Consider the following 19,642-nt stretch of genomic DNA (forward strand, 5'->3'; position numbering starts at 1 on the left):
TAGGTATTTATGAATGTCAGCTGTCACCATATTTCATGATAATAACTACACTCGACTTAGATATTACAATCTGATTTGACACTTCAAACTACATTTTGAATATGCCCCTGATCCCGGCAAGGTGAACCCGTGTTAGAACTATGCACACGTTGTTCCTGCACATTTGATCCATATTAGAGTGAGCTAGAAAGGAGATAGGGAGTGTTCGACGTGGCTCGAGCGGGTTAGCACGAACCGCTGCGAGTGCTTATCTGGAGAAGTTATGGTGAAAGTGATGAATACCCATCACGAGACTGGTAAGCGCGGGATGTGTAAAAAGAAATGTAACATTGCTATCGAAAGCGGTTCCTCTAACGTAGCTCTAGCAAGCCAGGGCGCTACAGTTGATCTGATCCTTTTAGGGTTTAGGGTAAGTTTCGTGTCTTGTCCACATTTGGTGAGATGTAGAAAGAAATAATTTGTTGATCAAAGTGATCACTTTACGTCGAAGGTGGCTTATAGTTGTAAAAACATGAAAACATTCCTCGTCGATCGGTGGCAGGACAAAAACTTAATAGTAGCAAAGCAAAATACATAGTAGCCACTTGTTTTGAATTGGATCGCCATCTATACTTGCTATATAAAGTATGATATTGGTGAATCAATGACCTTCACCATCCATGTAATCAAATTGATGCCTCAAAGGTTTAGTCGAATCACTGCAAATTACTAACAATTGCATCACTAGTTAGTCCCAAATTAATTAATCATCTTTTTTATTTTTCCTATGCCATGTTTAGTTCATATCACCTCTAAAAAATGTTCAATGTCGATGACCAAGGAAACAGTTTTCAAATATTTCACAGCATAGGTTTCATGAAGTACTTCTGAACAAAATATGCATTAAACGTAGTTGTTTACCAACATACATAAACACTAATATAGGTTGTGGTCCTTATTTCATGTGAATAAAATTAAATACACGATGGACAAGCAGGAGTCGCGAGCTCATCACAACCGATGTAGAAAAGGCAAGGATAATTAAAGGGAGGCCCGGGCCAATGCCACCAAAAAAAATGGAAGTAAGTAGTGGGAGAATAAGAAAGAAAATTGGGACAACATTTTATCGTCATCGGTTCCAAATTACATCTAACATGAAAGCTGACGAGTGCCCATTTCAAACTTGAAGGCGAGTAATAGACTTGACGAAAGGAAGAAAAAAAATTCTTTTCAAACTACCCTTTTGAGTCGTGACGACTCGCGTAGGTCATGATTTTGGATCCAATCGTACAAGTTGGAGAAACGTAGTTCCCAAAGGAAGGAACCTAGGTTGTGAACCTTGGAAGATGTTTGAGGAGGCAGATGTTGTGAGTAGGGAGGCATTTGAGCCCTCCATCGCGTAATGGGCACAAACTTCTTCCCAAACAACTTAATTTTCACCGACCACCACTTATATGCTCCCCCTATCCAAAATAAATCACAATAGTGTTGTATAATTATTGAATCATTCCAATGGCTGGGAAGCATGATTGACCGATCATAGCATATATATGTGGGCGTCGTCTGAAATGCTAAGATCTCATGCCAATGTTTTTTTGCCAACTAGGGCTCAATTCTATTATCCATACTTATCAATTCATGGGCAACTAAAACCTTGTCCCAACACCAAATATACCCTGGTTATTGTATATCTGTTTTGGCAGAGTAAAAATTGATAATGATAAGCTGTTTTTGGTATACATCACAAGTTGCGGGGATAGCTCAGTTGGGAGAGCGTCAGACTGAAGATCTGAAGGTCGCGTGTTCGATCCACGCTCACCGCACAGACAATTTTGTATTTTTTTTCTGCAAGCACTGCTCAAGATATGTACTGTAGCCGCATCTGACAACAGGTCAATGTCAGTGCTAACAGGGAGTAACCAAGTCCCAGATGCTGCATTGTTTCACAGGTCAACGTCAATGCTAATCAACTAATGTTTCCGTCATTCCATGTCCCAGGTGTTTGCTTTGTTTCGAGATTGTGCACACGACATGAAAAGTACAAGTGACTAGCCTACAATCTTTCGCTCATTTCTGCTTCTGGTATAGAAGTTTCTAGGTCAAGTCCAGAATATTATATCGCCTCTTTGATTTCAAGATCTAGTCCAAAAAATATTATATGGTCTCTTTGATTCCCAAGATTGTGAAGATGAACAAAAAAAAAGCGTTACAAGGTCATGGCAATTCGAATCCTACGAGACTATATTTGCACCAAAAGCTAACTGTTTGCGAGGCTAGCTGGGTCTCTCGTTCGGGTAATGTTTTAGCCTACAGTGTCGCACATTTTGATAGGGAAGTTGGGTCTATTGGTGTTCTGGCTGATTCAATCCCGCGACCTATGCAGGACAGGATCGACAAACTCTGTACTTAGGGAAACTATTACAGCCAATAGAATCCTTTTCCCATCAAATTTTTTTTTTGGCACCGAAGCTTGTTTGATTGAACCACAAGAAAATCATAAGAATTTTTGCAAGAGATTGGAGTGAACGTTAACTTTCCCATGAAATATGGCACAATGAAATCCTTAGGGAAAAAATCATGTCAATCCTACAAATCACACAAACAACTAGGAATCTTTTTCTAAGGATCGAAATCCTTCATAATTCACATGAAAATCATTTTGAATCACCCAAATCATTTTTGCTTCTAGTATGAAAGTTTCAGGATGCAATCCAGTCGTCCAGATTCCAGAACATTAAACCACAACAGCGACTGCTCTATCAATATCTCATATTTTGTTCATTCCTGCTTCTAAGTATATAAAAGTTCCCAGATCTAGCCCAAAACATTACATCACACAACAGTTTTCCAAGGGAACACAGTTCTTCCTTCCCCAGCCCAGATTCTCCCACCAGACGAGAGACGCACGCTCCCCCGTCGCCAAAAAAGAACAAGAATGATTCCGGATATCCCCTACAACACTGGAGAATCCCAAGCTCCAGGCACCCTTCTTCCTACTGCCCTACATGTACACACAGCTGACCTCCTGATGCCTCCCATTCGCCGGTCACTTCCTCCCGCGCCTCCTTGTCGCCGGCCGGTCCTCAGCCTTGGCCCTCTTGGGCGGCGGCGGAGACGGAGGTGCGGCAGCTCTTTTTGGGGGGCGGCCCACGTTCCTCCTCCCTCTTGACGGCGGCGTTTCAGCTGCAGCGGACCTCCTGGAGCTGGAGGAGCTGCCATTGTCCTTCCCTCTGCCGGCCTTCTTCTCCTCCGTCTGCTCCGTCGCCGAGAGCTTCAGCGTCTCCAGCAGTGACACCCTCTCCGTCGACTGTGACGAGCTCTGCTTCATCCGGTTGAGGAAGTCCACCGCGTTCCGCTTCTTGACGACGCCACCTTCCCCCGCCGCCTCCGCCTTGCCGCGGCCGCCACTCTTCTTGTCAGGCTTCTTGCTCGCTTCGGCAGCGGCAGCCGCAGCGCTCCCCTTGGATCTCGTCCTCCTCCCAACCGGAGACCCGTTCATGGCAGGTTCCCGGGTCTTGCTCGACCTCAGCGTCCTGCCACTGGCGCTTCCCCTCTTCTTCTTCTTGTCTTCCTCTTCCTCCTCGTCTTGCTCCTCCTCTTCATCAGTGTCGTCCGCCTTCTCCACTTTCTCCTCCTTGCCAGCATTCGCCGCGGCCTTCGCAATGGAGCTCCTCTTCCGGCTCACCATGATCGGCGTCGACTTCTCCATGAGCGACCCCTCGGCCTCCGCCTCCGGCTTAGGCTTCTTCCCGCCATCCGCCGAGCCGCCGCCGCCCGCCGCGGCAGCAGCAGCAGCAGCAGAAGCCTTCCCGGCAGCCCCACCGGGGAGAGAGCCCGAGATGCGCTTGGAGACGAGCGCGCGGGTCCTGGCGGCGGCGGCTTGCTCCATCGAGCCGCGCGGGAAGAAGACGAGCGCGTTGGCGCAGAGCAGCAGCAGGTCGCGGTAGAACTCGGAGGCCGATGTGTAGTAGCACGGGCTGCCGCCTTTCCCGGTAGTAGCCGTGGGCCCGCCTGATTCCAGCTTGGATCTTATCATCTCCAGGTCCACGTGGCACCTGATGGTGCTCCTGTACTTGCCGCACTCCTGCGAAATCGTTTCGGTCGGTCGATAAGTAGAAAGCCACAAGCCCACAAACGACCACGAATATAAATAGAACAAACAATAATGAAAGAATCGATTCCAAATACAAGTACAGTATACCAGTAGAAAAAATAGACATAACACAGCGCGCATGTGAGACCACGATTTGTTCCGCTTCTGTTTCTTTCGGAGAAAAAAAAATACGGAGCAGAAGCAGTCAATACGGAAGAGAAGGGTAGATTGTATGTATCCTGCAGCAGGTGGCAGGTAGGGCTAAGTCGCCGACAAACCGGGCCCGCTATTCACTTGGAAGAGAGACACTGCACGCCGGTCCCCACCAGCAGGAACGCGAAACGCGCCCGTTGTCAGGACGCCGCCCCACCTCCCTTGTCTCGAGTTGTGCAACACGGTGACCATTAGGTATCCATTGATCTCATTAGTACAAACAATTGAACTAGTTTTCAAAAAGTTGAGTTATTTTAAAATCTTAGTTCATTTGGTTAAACTAAAGAGGATCAAAGGGGATCCTGAGGGTCACGATTCTGCAGCTCTAATTGGACGGCCCAGATCGATCGGATCCGTGGCAGGATCACCGACCGAGACAAGAGTACGAGACCGTGCGAAGAACAACAAGATTCCAAGTCTCGTTTTCGCGAGCCGAGAATGGGACGCGAGCGTTCCAGTTTGGGGGCAGAGCAACCGTGTGCTACCCGAAGTTTATTCTTCCACTTGATCAAAAATAGTTTAACACGTCGTCGCGTGCTTCGCCAGAATTGTTGCTAAGCGCCCAAATGGGATCTCATCATGATACGGGCGTGTCCAAGCATTTGTTACTTAACTTATTAATCAAGGTGATTAAGCATTTACTGGGCGTACGGTAAGGAAAATGTGGATAGGGTGGTAAATGTAAAATGGCAGATGGTCTTTCCGAGAGAGGGTAAAGAAAGGAGAATGGGTTTTTGTCTTTTACCTGGCTCTCGAGCCGCCGCTCGAACACAGAGCCGGACTTGCTGGCCCGGACCGACTCCAGGAAGGCGAGAAGCGGCTCGGCCTCCGCGGCGGGGAGCGGCGCGGACGCAGACGAGGAAAGCGCCTCGCCGCCGACCTTCCGCAGGCGCCGCTTGGATGGGCTGGCGGAGCTCTGCACGTCGCTGCTCTCCTTCTCCTCCGCGTCGGCTTCCTTGGGTGCGGCCACCGACTCGCCGGAGGCGTTCTCCTCCTCCTCCTTCACGGCGCCCGCGTCGGGCTCGTCCTCATCCTCCACCGCGGCGTGCCCATCGGCGCCAGAAACCCCGTTCTCCCCGCCAGCCTCCTCGGGTGACTCGTTCATGGCCTCCTCCTGCTCCTCCTCGGACGCCGGCGTTGTCTCGCCGGAGACGGCGGAGAGGCTCTTCTCCCTCTCTTCCTTGAGGCGTTTCACCTTTGATTCCAACGCCCTGACCATGCCAAAATAAAATGTAAAAAATAAGCAATATTCTACAGAAAAAACAGCCACCGACCGATCAGCATCTGACGGGCCGCGAGAGCACACCACGGACTGAACGAACCGGGCAAAGCTGAGAAGCGTTTTGAAGTATCTGAACATTTTCCGGCCGTGAATATTTACCCGATCGAGAGATCATGTCGCTCGACCTCGCGGCGGAGCTCGGCGACCCGCAGCTTTCGAAGTTCCTCCATACACGACGCGGCGGCGGCGACGAGTTCTTCCCCGTCGGCCTCGGCGTCGCCGGCGGCGAACCTGCGGCGGATGAGGCGGAAGCGGAGGCGGCAACTCTCGGGCGTGAACCGCGCGACGGCCGCGGCGGCGGCGGGGACGCGCGCCCGCAACTCCTCTGCCACCTTTTCCCAGCAAGCGCCGCCGTGCCGGTTCACGAGGCACGCCAGGAGGAGCTCCTCCAGCGTGCCCCAGATCTCGCCGCCGGCCGCCGGCGAGTCGGGCGCGGCGTCGTCGGGATCGTTCGATCCGTCCGCCATCCCCCTCGTCCTCCTCCCCGCCCAATCGTTCCGACCCGGTTAGGGCAAGGTAGGGCTGCCGCCCTACCTTGATTTTCGCCTCAGTTACGAATTGGAGAAAATTGGTTCATGGGGCGATGCGGGGAGAAACGGTCGGGAGCGAGAGAGACGAAGGGGAGACCAACCGGCGGTGTGGACGCTAGCGCGAGGAGGAAGACGAACGAGGGGCCTGTGGCGGCGGTCGGCAGCGGACGAGCCGGAAGGAGGGAGGGGTGGCGGCGCTCGCGCGAGGATGAAGACGAGCGAGGGGAGGGGCCTAGGGCGCTCGCTCGGCAGCGAGATGGGCCAGAACAGAGGGAAGGAGGGGTGCGGCACAGGAAGGCAAAAAATAAATAAAACCCTAAATAAAAGGGGGGAATACAGATGGGCTACGGTCCGGGGGAGAAAAATAAGTGAGGGCACAGACCGGCCGGTATTTGAAGGAATAATCCGTCTTTGGTCCTTAGATTTTGTTTATTTTTTATTCTTTTACCACGGCTATCCTACTCTCTACGATGCTCAACACAGTTTCAGTCGACACACTTGAGGGTTGGTCCTTTTATGTTAATGCTGTCGAGCAGATCTATTTTTATGCTAATGAACAATGTTTTGTTTGTGCAAAAAAACTATAACGTACTTACCATCCATACCCTAATTTGTCACAGAAGCGGGTCGAAATCCAATTAGTTATGTTCTAACTCCAATTGTCGTGTAGTTGTCCGAACATAGTTCTATTTATGCAGTATGTACCAAATGGCAGTTAGTGCAGTTAATGGGGTATGCTCAGAAAGGCCGTTACGTCATACTAATTTGAATGGTACGCCACATCACCCAACCAACACATGACAGGTGTTTCCATTGAGTCGTCTTCACATATGTTAACTCATCATCTCTTTAAATTGGGACATATTGTAGTTAATATTGAACGATGAAACGACAAAGTGACTGGATTCTAGTCATGTCATAGCTACGGACAAGAAGAATGTTATATGCCAGTTATATTTAGAATTTGCGTCTAAGGTTATATGCAGGGCGGAGCTAGAGTGACATCAACGGGAGTTTACTAGAATGTTTGGACTTTTTCGTATGTTGTATTTTGGTACACCATAGCTTTACCTACATTTGGGTGGTGCCCAAACTCATTATTTTAAGAATAAATATCACAAAACACCTGGTTCTGACGAACTGTATCATAGAAGTACATCTTTTCGTTTTCTTTTCACTTAACCTGTATTCTTGGACTAAACCGTATCGCATAACCCGTAAATTCGCTGACAACGCTGCTAACAAGGAAACTGCCATGGGGCCCACCTGTCGGCCTCTGAAACAAGATCTAGCTTAGCTTCGTAAGACGGAGCTACTTCTGTTCGTAAGACATGCCCTGCCCCCCCGTTGCCCTTATCCAAGCACCGCCGCGCTGCCATTTTCACCGGCGAGCGCTCCCGCCCCCGCCTGCTGCTCTCCAGCCCCGCACGCGCCACCCCCGTCCCCGCGCCCGCATGGCATGGAAGCCGCACGAGCCCCAAGCCCCCTCCCGCGGGTCTTCTTCCCCAAGACCGGCAAAGCGCCGCCCGCGCCAATCCACTCGCTCATGACCTCCCGCACGAAGGCGACGACAGCAAGGCCAGCACGACGTCCAAGATCCTTCTGGCGCCCTCGCCCTCGTCCCCGACTGCCCCGAGCGCCCCCGCACCGAGCTCCTCCTCCGCCGACCACGCCTCGCCGTTGACTCTCATCATCCGGCTTCCTCTTCCTTGACCGACCCCACCTACGAGTTCGTGGTGAGCTTCTCCATCTTTCCCCCTATTTCCCCCTCGGATCCACCCCCGTAGAGCCTTGCCATTTTGGTCACCGCCGGCAAGTTTCTCCCAAGAGCGTTCTGCTCTCCTGCGCCGTCCATGGTGGGAGCGTCCCAGCCCAAGTGAGGCCCGCAGACTAGCCGCACCTGCTGCCCCACAACCCTGCTGCCCAGCTGCGCCGCCCGCTCGTCGTCCCGGTCGGAGGAGGCCGCCACTGTGTGTCAGTTTCCCTATTAGCGGCGTAGATAGCGAGATTTAGGGTTTTGCGATACGGTTTAGTCCAAGAATACGGGTTAAGTGAAAAGAAAACGAAAAGGTGTAGTTTTGCGATACGTTTCTTCTGAAACCAGGGTTTTTGTGATATTTACTCTTATTTTAACCTAATTACTAAGGGTGGAAAAAACTTTACCGCACCGCTAAGTCCTTGCGCATTAACCGCGGTGGGCATAGGCAGAGGCAAGACAGGTGTAGGCAAGCATGAAAGTTTACATTGTAATCCAGTGTCATTGCTGGGGATGGTCGGGATGGTTATTATTGGAATAAAGTGAGGTGAGATCGATAGTCATGAGTGGCAAGTCGATGGTGGTGACATTGTTTGTGACCGTGATCGATAACACTATGCAGAGAGTGAGACGAGATGGCGGGGGATGACTTCTTCAGATTCATATGGAATGATGTCATAAAACTACATTGTTTACTGTAAATGACATTGTTCGTTGTAAATGATTTACCTTTGCCTTCTTTTGTGTTGACATTTTAACTCTAGTCTTTATGATTATACGATATGGACATTGTAAATAAAATAATGAGCATAAATCAGGTTAAACTTAGGCTTTTAATGAACCGTCTCGACCAAGCTAAGGATTTTGCTCACTAAAATTAACGAGCTTGACAAGTTTGGAAGAAACTATAGTGTAATTACTATCCATATGTCTCAAGAGTTTGTCACAAAAGCGTTATAATTTCGAGTAGTTATATTTGCAGCTTCAGTTGTGTTGTAGTTGTCTGAAGATCGTTATATATTTACGTGGTATGTACCAATTAGTAGTTAGTGCAATTAAGGGGATATACTCGGAAAGGTCGTTACTCCGTGCTAATTTGTATGTCCTGCCAAGTCACCTCCAGTTGAAGTCCAACCGAGGTTCCCAATGAGTCTTCACATATGTTAACTCATCATATTTTTGCAATTGGGATATATGTAGTAAATAATCAATAATGAGACTAGGTGTATATACCAATTATAATTAGAATTCTAATCTAGGGTTATACACATGGGCGAACCTAGAGCGACATCAACTGGGTTCTGAAGGTCTAAACTTATTTGGATGTTATATGTTGGTTCATCGGATTCAAATTACGGGTGTTAGGGTGGTGCACAAACTGATTATTTTGAACTAATTACTAAGGAGAAATTCTACGGGTTTCCTTGGAACCGTAAGTCATAGTGCAGCTCCACCCCTGGTTATATGAACAAGGATTCATTAACCGCGGTGGGCAAAGTCAAAGAAAAAAAATGGTGTAGTCAAGCCTGAAAGTTATCATCATAATCCACAAAGTGTCATGTGTTGTGATGATCACCGTGGTTATTGTTGGAATAAGTAAGGAGATCGGAGAGTGATAGTTGTGAGTGGAAAGTTGATGTTGATGGCATTGTTTATGATAGTTATCAACGACACTATGCATAGAGTGAGAGACGAGGTGGTTGGTGGGGTGAAACTTGAGATTCATACGGTATGATGCCACATAATTATAACAACTTGCTATTTCTTCAACACCTTAATCAGAAGAAACAAATAACCTTGTTAATGTTTGAATCTTTAACATGCTTGTGATTTTTGTGTCAAAAATAAACCCTTCGTGTTCTAAGTGAAATAATTCCAATACTCTAGTTGTACTAAATTTGTTCCTCGCTCGCAAACTACTCAACTCCTTACAAACCTTGGCTCGACTCAATAATGTAAGGAGAGGGTAGTAGTCGTGAGTGGCAAGTCGATGCTAATGGCATGGCAACTTGAGATTCATATGGTATGATGTCACAAAACTAAAATAACCTCTTGTTCCTACAACACCAACATTGTAAGGAACTTAAGCTGACGTATGTTTGTGTGTTTAGTTTCTAAAAAATAAACACTTGCATCTTGAGTAAAAGTAAATAATTTTAGTGTTGTAACTTTATGAGTTAAATTGGCTCTTATTACATATATAGGATACCAACCAGGGGTGTCAAAAATCTCGAAACTCACAGTCCACTCGACTCGTTAAAAACTTGGCTCGAACTTGTTTCCTTAAGAAGTCCCTGCATCAATATGCCCTAATCAAAGTGTTTACCATATCATACCCTAGCTCTCTGAGCATCTGATACATCCATAGCAAGGACCACACATCCACATCAAAAAAATCATACGAATCAACGCTGGTATGTAGATAAGTTCTCTTACAACCGATTCCACAAAAGAAGCCACCACAGTGTAGCTCCACGCTAAAGCTGTCAACGGAATCACCTAAGATGGAATGAGAAAAAATGCAGCTCCTTGTTGGACTTCAACACACGTTATAGGAATTTCCAATATTGAATCCCTCGATAGTCATGCGAGCGAGATGCGCAATAGATACGGGCCTAAGAACAACAAATTGTGCAAAAACTAGTAACAAACTACGCTAATGCAAGTTAGGCCATACGTAAACCAACATCGAGATACATGACCATATTGTAATCTCGGGTGTCGTTGTCCGGATCTATACATTACGGTTCCATCGCCGAGATGGTGGTCCACATGGATCTCACACTGCAACCGCGGACAAGCTTACGACAATGGTTCCACCCTCAATCGGCTCTGAGGTCGCCCTTCCGCCTCCTAACTCGATCTTGGTAACGATGTTGCTCGGGCAAGGATAGTAAGGGCAGAAGAAGCTGTATGTGACAACAAAAAAAGCGATCCCAGGTGGCCTCATCAGCTTCGTTAATGGGCCATGGTCCTCTTTGAGTCGAATAATTTCCATAGGAATTTCGGTGGGTTTGCATCTTTAGGATTTTACCCTATATGGTTGTATATGGTTGTTTGATTTGTATGATTGAATAAACATGGGAAATGTTCTTAATAATTTATTGTTACTAAAAATTTCCATACACTAAAACCTCCTGTTAATATTACTTTGTTTTTAATTTCTTTGTTCACAAAGTTTGGTGCAACCACATTTTCATAGGCTTCAAATGGGCATGATGATATTGCAATCCGAGGAGCTGTTCCTGGTTCCAGCCGATCGTTTTGACACAAGAATTCACAGCCATCGTAGGGGACATACAAGCTGATATGCTATCTTTTCCCCAAATTTTCACGTTTAGAAAGCACAGTACTCCTACAAAATTACTGGTTCTTTTATTCGGGAGCCTCTTCTCGTTGCGTGGTCTGACTAAATTACAGTATATAGATTCAGAACTGTTGTTCACAAATGGTAGCAGTGGAGTACTGATTTCCCTTTCGAGGGACAAATGCTAGAGAACAAAATTCAGTTCCACCGATCCCCAGAATCAAACGCAAGCAGCAGTCAAACAATGAGATCAGCTTTTGAAACTTGAGCGGCGCTCATCTCAGGCGCGCCTCCAACGCCCTCTTCAGCTCCCCGCCCACCTCATCCGACGCAGGAATCGCCGCTTTCTCCGCCGCTGTCAGCTCCTTCCCACTGCCCCGGCGATCCGACTTCACGGAGAGCGCGTGATGCGGCTGCGCCGCCCTCCTGGCCTCGCCCCCGGCCCTGCCGCGCCCAACCTCGGCGCGCAGGTCCTCCACGGCGCGGCGGAGCATCCCGCTCTCCGCGCTCATCGCCTCCAGCTGCCGCCTCATCAGCGAGAACCCCTCGCCGTCGCCCTCCGACGCGTCCGTGGCGGCGGGAGGCGAGGCCTCTGCTCTGCTACTCTTCTTCTTGTCTTCCTTGCCCGTGTCGGTGTCGGTCCGTGGCGACTGCTCGATGCAGATCTTGTTGATGACCAGCAGCGGCATCCTGCTGACGGGCGAGCGGGCGTCCTTGGAGCGGCCGTCGACCGCGAGAAGCCCCGGCGGCGCGCGGATGCCCCAGCTGAACCGCATGGCCGCCCTGCCCCAGAGCGGGAGCGCGCTGCTCGTGGCCAGCCGCATCCCGGACAGCAGCCCGCCGGCGCCGCTCCTCCCCGCCGCCGCGACATCCGCCGCGAACCCGTTCCCGCTCGACGAGAACGCCTTGTACTCCAGCGCGGCCCGTGGCCCTAGCCCATCGCTGTCGGAGGCCTCCCCGACAGTGCGGGGAGGAGGGATTGAGCTTGAGCGGAGGGTGTGGGAGAGCGAGAAGTCGCCGAGACGGGGCTTGAGGAGGAGGAAGAAGGCGGGGGATCCGGAGCTGCTGGCCGAGAGGAGGTTGAATTCCGCGGCGAGGGAGAAGGGCGCGCGGGCGGGGGAGCCGAGGGCGCCGACGCCGGCGCGGACGGAGAGCGCGAAGGGGACGGCAGGGTCGTTGGGGCGGTACGAGAGGCGGAGTGCCGGGCCGGATGAGAAGGCGGTGGAGAGGTCGAAGCGGAGCTCCCGCGGGTCGCCGCCGGCGGAGAGGCCGGTCTGGAAGGGCAGCCCGAGCACGCCGATGGGCACCTTGGCCCGCATGAGCGGCAGGTCGTCGTCGCGGAACTTGATCGACGCCTTCATGGGGTTCGATGGCTGGTCAAGAGGTCGGTTGGGGGCTGGGGGCACGATTTTGCGGCGGAGATCACGGGGCGGCGGCGGCGGCGAGATGTGTGGGAACTGGGGAGTAGGAGGAGGTGGGGCGTGGGAGCAGCGAGTGGATGATGGATTCCGGGGAAATGGATGGAAGCGGGTGAGCCGCTCTTCTTCCTTCTTCTCGATTTTTATTGCTCACGCAATTTGCCGTGCGGCTACAGCGACAGTTCTGCACTTTACTAGACTGCGTCTTAAAAAGAAATGGGGCGAGTGAAATTTGAAATTTGCAAGGCTTCAATATGTTTTGAATTTATAGGCAACTCTAACCTTTGTTTTTTTTGGCGCAAAAATTCTAACCTTTGTTTTTTTTTGGCGCAAAAACTCTAACCTTTGTTACAAGCCTGATGCACGTATACGTACATAAACGACTAGGATCATTTGACATGCGTTAGGCTGACGTGAGGTGATTCCAAACTAGTTTCTAAACTTGAAGAGAAAATTGACACTGTTGTTTTTGATGGATTCGTTCTTCTCACATAGACAGACATGCAAAGACGGTGTTTTTGACATGCAAATTTTTTATCACCGCTTTTGAACATGTTAGCAACACATAAATGTTTTGTATTTTTATGTGATGAGAGGTATTTGGAGTAGTCAACTGTAGAAGTTTGATCGTACGCTATGTTTTCTTGAACTTTGTGTATCTACAAGCAAGGCCAACAAAGGTAGTAAAGTTATAGAGATTACAATTCACAGACGCTCTTTTTGTTCATCCAACTTCTGATAATGATATGATTGGAAAAACATACGACTGCACAGGTGCACAGTCATGTCTTCCTGGATTTTATGGAACTGCATGCAGATTTATTTATTTTGCGGGGAGGAACTGTATGTAGATTAGAATGAAGGAACAATAAGAATATGTCTTAGTCCCAATAGAAACTTTTCTGTGAAATACTTCTGGAGTACTATACTACTTATGTGGATTACAATCCTAGAAATCATCTTCAGTTTATCATAGATTATTACTACGTAGAAACCATTTGACCTACAGGAACGCAAAACTTGACCTATTTGAACTTCCACAAGAAGTTTTACTTATCGAATGTTGTTCAAATGGACGCAAAGTTATTATCAAAATCACTATTTCTAATTTGAGAACATTTAGGAAATACTCTCTCCATTTCTACATACTTGTTGCTGTTTTTAGTATTTAGAAACGAAATAGAAAATAAAAACGTGCCGTCAGGGGCGGCCGGACTGGGGCCTTCTTTCTTCCTCGCAGTCCGAAATTGGGCCAGAGGGAACATGGGCCAGGCTTCCAATTAGCTTGTCTGAAATTTGGTTGCGCGGCTGCGCCCCCAGACTCCCAGAGTAGAATTTTGGGGCGGTAGTTCGGAGACCACGCTGCTGCCCATGGCGAACCGCGCCACCACCTGGTCCACAGCATCCCCGGCCCACCTCTGCAACGCTCTCATCCGCCGCGCCGCCGACCACCGCAGTCTCCTGCTCGCCTTCCGCGCCATGTTGCGCGCGGGGGTCGCGCCGGACCACTTCACCTTCCCGTTCGCACTCAAGGCGCTCGCCCAGGCACAACCCCGTGGCGCGGCGACCCCGCGCGCAAGGGCCGCCGCCCTTTGGTGCCTCCACGCGCAGCTCGCCAAGTCCGGCCACGGCGCCGACGTCTACGTCGCCTCCTCGCTCGTCCACGCCTACGCGGCCGCCGCCGACGCCGCCTCCGCGCGGGCGGTGTTCGACGCCGCGCGCCACCGCAACGTAGTCACCTGGACGGCGATGATCGCGGGGCACGCCGCGGCCGGGGAGGCGAGGGAGGCAGTCGCGCTGTTCAGGGAGGCCGTGGCCAGCGGGCGGGAGGTCAATGCCGTCACGGTCGCGCAGGTTATGGCCGCGTGCGCCCAGTGCGGTGACATGGAGAGCGGGAGGTGGGTGCACGACACGCTCCGGCGCTGGGGCGTCGAGCCCGTCATGCTCGATGTTGCTCTTGCCACGGCGGTGCTCGACATGTATGCAAGATGTGGTGGTCTCGATGTTGCATTCGAGGTGTTTGACGCAATGCCTCATAGAAACGAGGTGTCCTGGAATGCAATGGTTGAGGTCTACAGTCGTCATGGAAGGACGGATAAGGTTCTAGAAGTGTTTGCAGGTATGCATTCTGCTGGGATGAAGCCTGATAAGGTGACATGGCTGAGCATACTGCGTGCTTGTACATCCAAGGGAGATACGTCCTTGGGCCAAGGGGTTCACGCATACATGGAAAAGACTAATTGCTGTCGACACGTTGCAGTATGCACATCTCTCATGGATATGTATTCAAAAACAGGAAGTGCACAGAGCGCGCTCCAGGTATTTCGTTGTCTCAAAGGAAAGGATTTGATGGCATGGACAAGCATGATCACCGGCTTGGCGAAGCATGGCCATGGCAGTGACGCAGTGCAGCTCTTCAATCAGATGGAGAGTGGTGGTGTTGTTCCAGACCATGTCGCATTTGTAGGCGTACTAACTGCTTGCAATCATGCAGGAATGGTGGATGAGGGCAGAAAGTATTTCGACTCCATGTTCAACATTTACGGCATCAGCCCAAGGATCAAACACTATGGCTGCATGATTGATCTCTTGAGCCGTGCAGGTCACTTGTGTGAGGTTGAGGGGATGATGCAGCTGATGCCTATTCAGCCCAGTGTTACAATGTGGGGAAGTATGATGAACGGCTGCAAGATACATGGTAGGGCTGATGTAGCTGAGAGGATAGGAAAGGAGGTTGCTGAACTTAATCCTCAGTTAAGTGCTGCATATGTGGTCATGTCCAACATATATGCAGAGTTTGGTAGGTGGCATGCGGTCGAGCAAACTAGGAGGTTGATGTGGAAGACGGGATTGAAGAAAAATATAGGCTCAAGTGGCACGGAAGTGCACATGTTATGCTCCTGAAATCAATTGATGTCTTGAAGCGAGAGGCAAAGGATATTGTGAAATTTGCAGTGTGTTGTGGAGATGGGACTACCATCAAAGGCATGGCCATTCCATCAGACAGTGGTCCTTGGCGCATTCTTCACTATGTTCTCTTTGCAGCAATAAAAGGTTATGCATTATCATACTTATCATCTTGTGCTGGAAGGATATGGTTCTTACTTGGTACCCAGGCATGGTTGCTCTTGACCTAGATATGATATTGAAGGGCCTGTTCCAGCAAGTTCTCCATTGCCTGGAGAACATTCCGAACCTCGGGGGAATGTCCTTGCTATTACTTGTGACTTAAACTAACTGTAAGTGTTTCCCTAAAGACTATTTCGTTAATAACGCAGCTTGAGCACATGGTCTAACTGTCTGACATTCCTAATACTTTTATAATCGATGGGCAATTGGGCATATGCACATTCACATGGAGACATGCACTTGCACACAATTTTATGTTACAGCTAAGTCATTTTATGTTACTTGTGTTCTTGTACACTTGCAGTCACACAGCAAATAAGCAACTCCCCCTTTTTCTATGTGTTGATGTTTTCATAATTTTTAATCATGTTTTCATGAGCTGTCTGAGTATATCCTGATCCTTGGAATTACAATACACAGTGAAAGTAAACACCATTATTCACCACCTGCTGGGATTTGCACATGCATCAAATGAAGTATGCAAGAAAAATCATGACCTTTGCTTATCTTGGTTCCTTTGGTGCACGGTCTCACAATTCATAACATTGAACATTCAAGACTGCAGTAGCAGACGGAAATATTAGTAGTTCTGTTTTTGACAAGGAAAACAGTGCACTAACTGCAATACTGCATAAATGCATATGCTAAATATTAGAGTTTACTTTGAATATTTCTTAAACCAGTCAATCTGATGGTGGAGGATTTGCGCAAAAGCACTGGCTATCCATTTTGATGATTGTCACTTCTTCATGATCTTCTATTGGTACGAGGCACTTGGGGAAGGCTACCATGTCTACTGGGAAGGAGGGCCTGGTCTCAGAGGGCAATGCTGCGTACAGTCGGTCTAGGTGATCGAAAGTTACCAATTTGAATTGAAAAGTTCAATATCTTGACGTAGATTTAGACATTTTTTTCTTAGCTTTTAACTCTGTGTCATTACACATACATTAATAATCAGGGAGGTAATTACGATCCGCAGAATTTTTCCTAACATGCACATGCAACCTTCATATTGCTCTGTACTAATATTTTAGGAGTAAATTTGTTAGTTGCTTGAAAAGAAAAGAGATCCTGTGATATAAATTCATCTAGAACCGTCTATCTCACTAGAGTGAACTTATTTCACAGATGTGTGGATGAACTTGAGTGCCGACTTTCCAAACATGGAAGTCTTAAAAACTGTACTTTTATCACCTGCATCTCACAACTGTAAGTATGCGTTGTTCATATTTGCTATGCTATTCTTATTTTAAAATTTTCTTTTCTTTCAACTAACTTTACTTTTTTACTTTTAACAAGTTGAATTTTGTTGGAATCTTGCAGGTCTTCTGAGACACAATGTTGGTCCAGAAGGTCGTCCACAACATTGTTGCGCATGGCTTGGAGCAGCTTGCAGTTTTCCAAAATGTGCTTCTGTAATTATTCCCGAAGAGGTGTGTTTCAACACTATGACATTCAATTTGTGCATTGACGTTTACAGAAACCTAAAGATGCTCTTTTGTTTACATGTCAGTTATGAAAAATACTGAGTAGGGCACCAGCTTTGATCTTTGCTTGAACATATGAGCCTTTAATAATGCTTTAGTCGTAGATACAAAGCAGAGGAAATAACAGCTCCCAATCACTACTAACTAAAACTCTTATCTAATTTATTCCCTCCGATCCTAACTTGTTGTCGAAATATTACATGTATCTAGACGTTTTTTAAGAATAGATACATCCATATTTGGGCAAATTTGAGTCAAGAATTTAGGATCAGAGGAGTAGGTACTTATTGTTCATTAGACCTGGTATACTTCCCCCAGCCATCTCCATTTCTTTGAGCTCATGAGTATTAATAATGGCATTAAATAGATCTGTCTTCTTATTTTTCCTCAAGGTTTTAATCTTCTAGAAGCAAATCTCAGAATGTTAAAGTCACCCTTCAATCGTGAAAGAATTAGATTGATCAGCACAAACCTCAGCCAGTTCTCCCAGGAAATCTCTATCCTCCTGAACTGCCCCATAAACTATCACCAAGTGCATCAACTGCTGTCACTTCTTATCACGCACCTGAATCTTAGTATAGTATTGCCCCAAGAGTGCCACTAGATTTACCAACAGAAAGTATCCAATACCCGAGAATTTATTCAAAGGACCAATTCCCCTAAGAAAAGGCATCAGAATAGGATTGCTTCATTGTCTCCTGAATTCCTATGAAGTCGAAGTGATGCTCCCTCATCAATTCCTGCAAATAGATCTTGAGACCCCTCTCTTTCTGACCCTGGAAGCAGGCACAGATGGTGAAGTGGAGGCTAGGCCTGTCTTGCATGGGCCAAATCTCATTGCATCTTTTTGTGATTATGTCGTGTATATCCAAAACTTTATACTCCGTATTTTGGTTTCACCGTCTGGCGTCTGTACACTTTAAAGTGGAACGAGTTTGAAGGCTTGTATGCACGGAGTGATGGCTCTTTTTTTTTCTTTTTCTTCAGGTAATCCGTGCCGTCCATTATTTCCAGCCTGCACCCTTTTTTACAGACCTCGATGTCACACATACCCACAGCGACGAGTCGAAGCTGCTACAGTTACAGTTCAGTCTCGAACAGTGGACGACACTGCCCGCCGGATCAGAACGTTTACCCGTGCACACGGCTGCTAGCTAGAGTCAGATGGGGACGAACAGCAGCAAGCTGCAGCGACAGGTCGATATGGATCGACGGACGGCCGGACGGCCGACCGGAGCCGATGGACGGTTCCTTCTGTTCCTAACTAGAGATCGTTTGTCCGGACGGATCAGGAGACGACAGCAATTTGACAACAATGCCAAGCCAAGGTAGCGTCGAGTCGTCGTCCACGATTGCATTCAATGTTCTTCCCTATTGCCGGCCTCCCCTATCCACCGGCCACCACTGTGAGTACCTACGAACTACAGCAAAAATACTATTCCACACGTACGTAGCGGGACCTCTTTGGTCCGACTACTCTAATTTGCTGTAGCGCACGCGTATATACATGCTGCGTACGTATATACCTCCTCCCTCGTACGATCAATAAGCAGTTCCCAGCTCGCCGGCCGTCTTTCTTCCGGCGAGGTGGCGACGGAGTTTACGGTACCGATTTCTGACCGACTCCAACCTATATAATCTCTCCGTTACATATTAAGTGACTTTTTATTGTATCTAGACGTTTTTAGAAATAAATACGTCTATATTTGATAAATTTGAGTCGTAAGACATGGGAGACTGGGAGACTGATTACTTTGCCTATTGTTTTTTACACCGGCGATTAGTGAACTTTAGGCATGCAGCTCGCAGGCATGCATTGCAGAAGCAGCAGCAGCATACACAGTTGTGGCAGCTTGACTTTCGTGGCAAAGCGCTGCGAACGGCGCTTCGCAGCGGCCAGCTGCCTCCCTCCGACCTTGTTGTCACGTCGAGCCATCCCATCGGCCTCCGCTCTCTCTATCTCTCTGCTCCCAAATTAAGAGCACCATTGCACGTCATGATAATATAAGCAAAGCGCACAGCAAACACGTACGTGCCGATCCATGGAGATCGATCGATCTGTACCGCAAATCCCCATCTCCTTCGTTCCACGCATTATTGATCACTGCAACTGCACTGTCTGTAAGCCCGTCAAATCGTGAAGGCCCACCGTCCGCGTACGTACCCGGGGCCCCGGCCGGAGCTAGCGGCGATGCTTACTTCCTTGTTCGTCTGCATGTATACTTTAACTTCTCTGACCCAAATCACATCCATCCGTCTGCTGCTGCTTTTTTCTTCTTTTGCTCGTCTTAAATTGTGTGGTACTACAGGGTGAGGTATCTTCAAAACTGTATGTGTGCATGCATGTGATGGATGGATGGATTGATCTTCGTGTCAGCTGTGAGCGAAATCCACTACGCAGCAAATTTACACGTATCATTTCTCACCACCCCGAAAATAATAATATAG

At 48.4% G+C, this 19,642-nt stretch overlaps 3 protein-coding genes and 1 non-coding gene across 6 annotated transcripts; 2 read left to right on the forward strand and 2 right to left on the reverse strand.

Moving 5' to 3' along the window:
* The first annotated feature begins 1,729 nt into the window (after positions 1 to 1,729).
* Positions 1,730 to 1,802, forward strand: TRNAF-GAA. Its single transcript has one exon. It is a non-coding gene; the product is annotated as a tRNA-Phe (tRNA).
* An 841-nt stretch (positions 1,803 to 2,643) lies between these two features.
* LOC100823285 (nuclear receptor corepressor 2) lies at positions 2,644 to 6,541 on the reverse strand. The gene is made up of 3 exons (XM_003574706.4): positions 5,667 to 6,541; positions 5,031 to 5,496; positions 2,644 to 4,063 (listed from the first exon to the last, which is right to left on the reverse strand). The coding sequence occupies exons 1-3, from the start codon at positions 6,032 to 6,034 to the stop codon at positions 3,026 to 3,028; spliced, it is 1,872 nt and encodes a 623-aa protein (XP_003574754.1). The 5' UTR covers positions 6,035 to 6,541; the 3' UTR covers positions 2,644 to 3,025.
* Positions 6,542 to 11,206: 4,665 nt separating this feature from the next.
* On the reverse strand, positions 11,207 to 12,698 carry LOC100823595. The gene has a single exon (XM_003574707.4). It carries the CDS (start codon positions 12,519 to 12,521, stop codon positions 11,436 to 11,438), a length of 1,086 nt encoding a protein of 361 aa, XP_003574755.1. The 5' UTR covers positions 12,522 to 12,698; the 3' UTR covers positions 11,207 to 11,435.
* A 168-nt stretch (positions 12,699 to 12,866) lies between these two features.
* LOC104583732 (putative pentatricopeptide repeat-containing protein At3g05240) lies at positions 12,867 to 18,700 on the forward strand. 3 transcript variants are annotated; one of them, XM_014900352.2, is made up of 5 exons: positions 12,867 to 15,817; positions 16,391 to 16,555; positions 16,836 to 16,916; positions 17,031 to 17,140; positions 18,182 to 18,700. In XM_014900352.2, the coding sequence occupies exon 1, from the start codon at positions 13,950 to 13,952 to the stop codon at positions 15,480 to 15,482; it is 1,533 nt and encodes a 510-aa protein (XP_014755838.2). In that variant the 5' UTR covers positions 12,867 to 13,949; the 3' UTR covers positions 15,483 to 15,817; positions 16,391 to 16,555; positions 16,836 to 16,916; positions 17,031 to 17,140; positions 18,182 to 18,700. The 3 variants fall into 3 exon arrangements, with proteins under 3 accessions (XP_014755838.2, XP_010235299.3, XP_014755839.2); XM_010236997.3 differs by having other exon boundaries at positions 12,867 to 16,555; XM_014900353.2 differs by lacking the exon at positions 16,391 to 16,555.
* The last annotated feature ends 942 nt before the right edge of the window (positions 18,701 to 19,642 follow it).

Source organism: Brachypodium distachyon, chromosome 3 (assembly GCF_000005505.3).
Source record: "Brachypodium distachyon strain Bd21 chromosome 3, Brachypodium_distachyon_v3.0, whole genome shotgun sequence".
Classification (NCBI taxonomy): Eukaryota; Viridiplantae; Streptophyta; class Magnoliopsida; order Poales; family Poaceae; genus Brachypodium; species Brachypodium distachyon.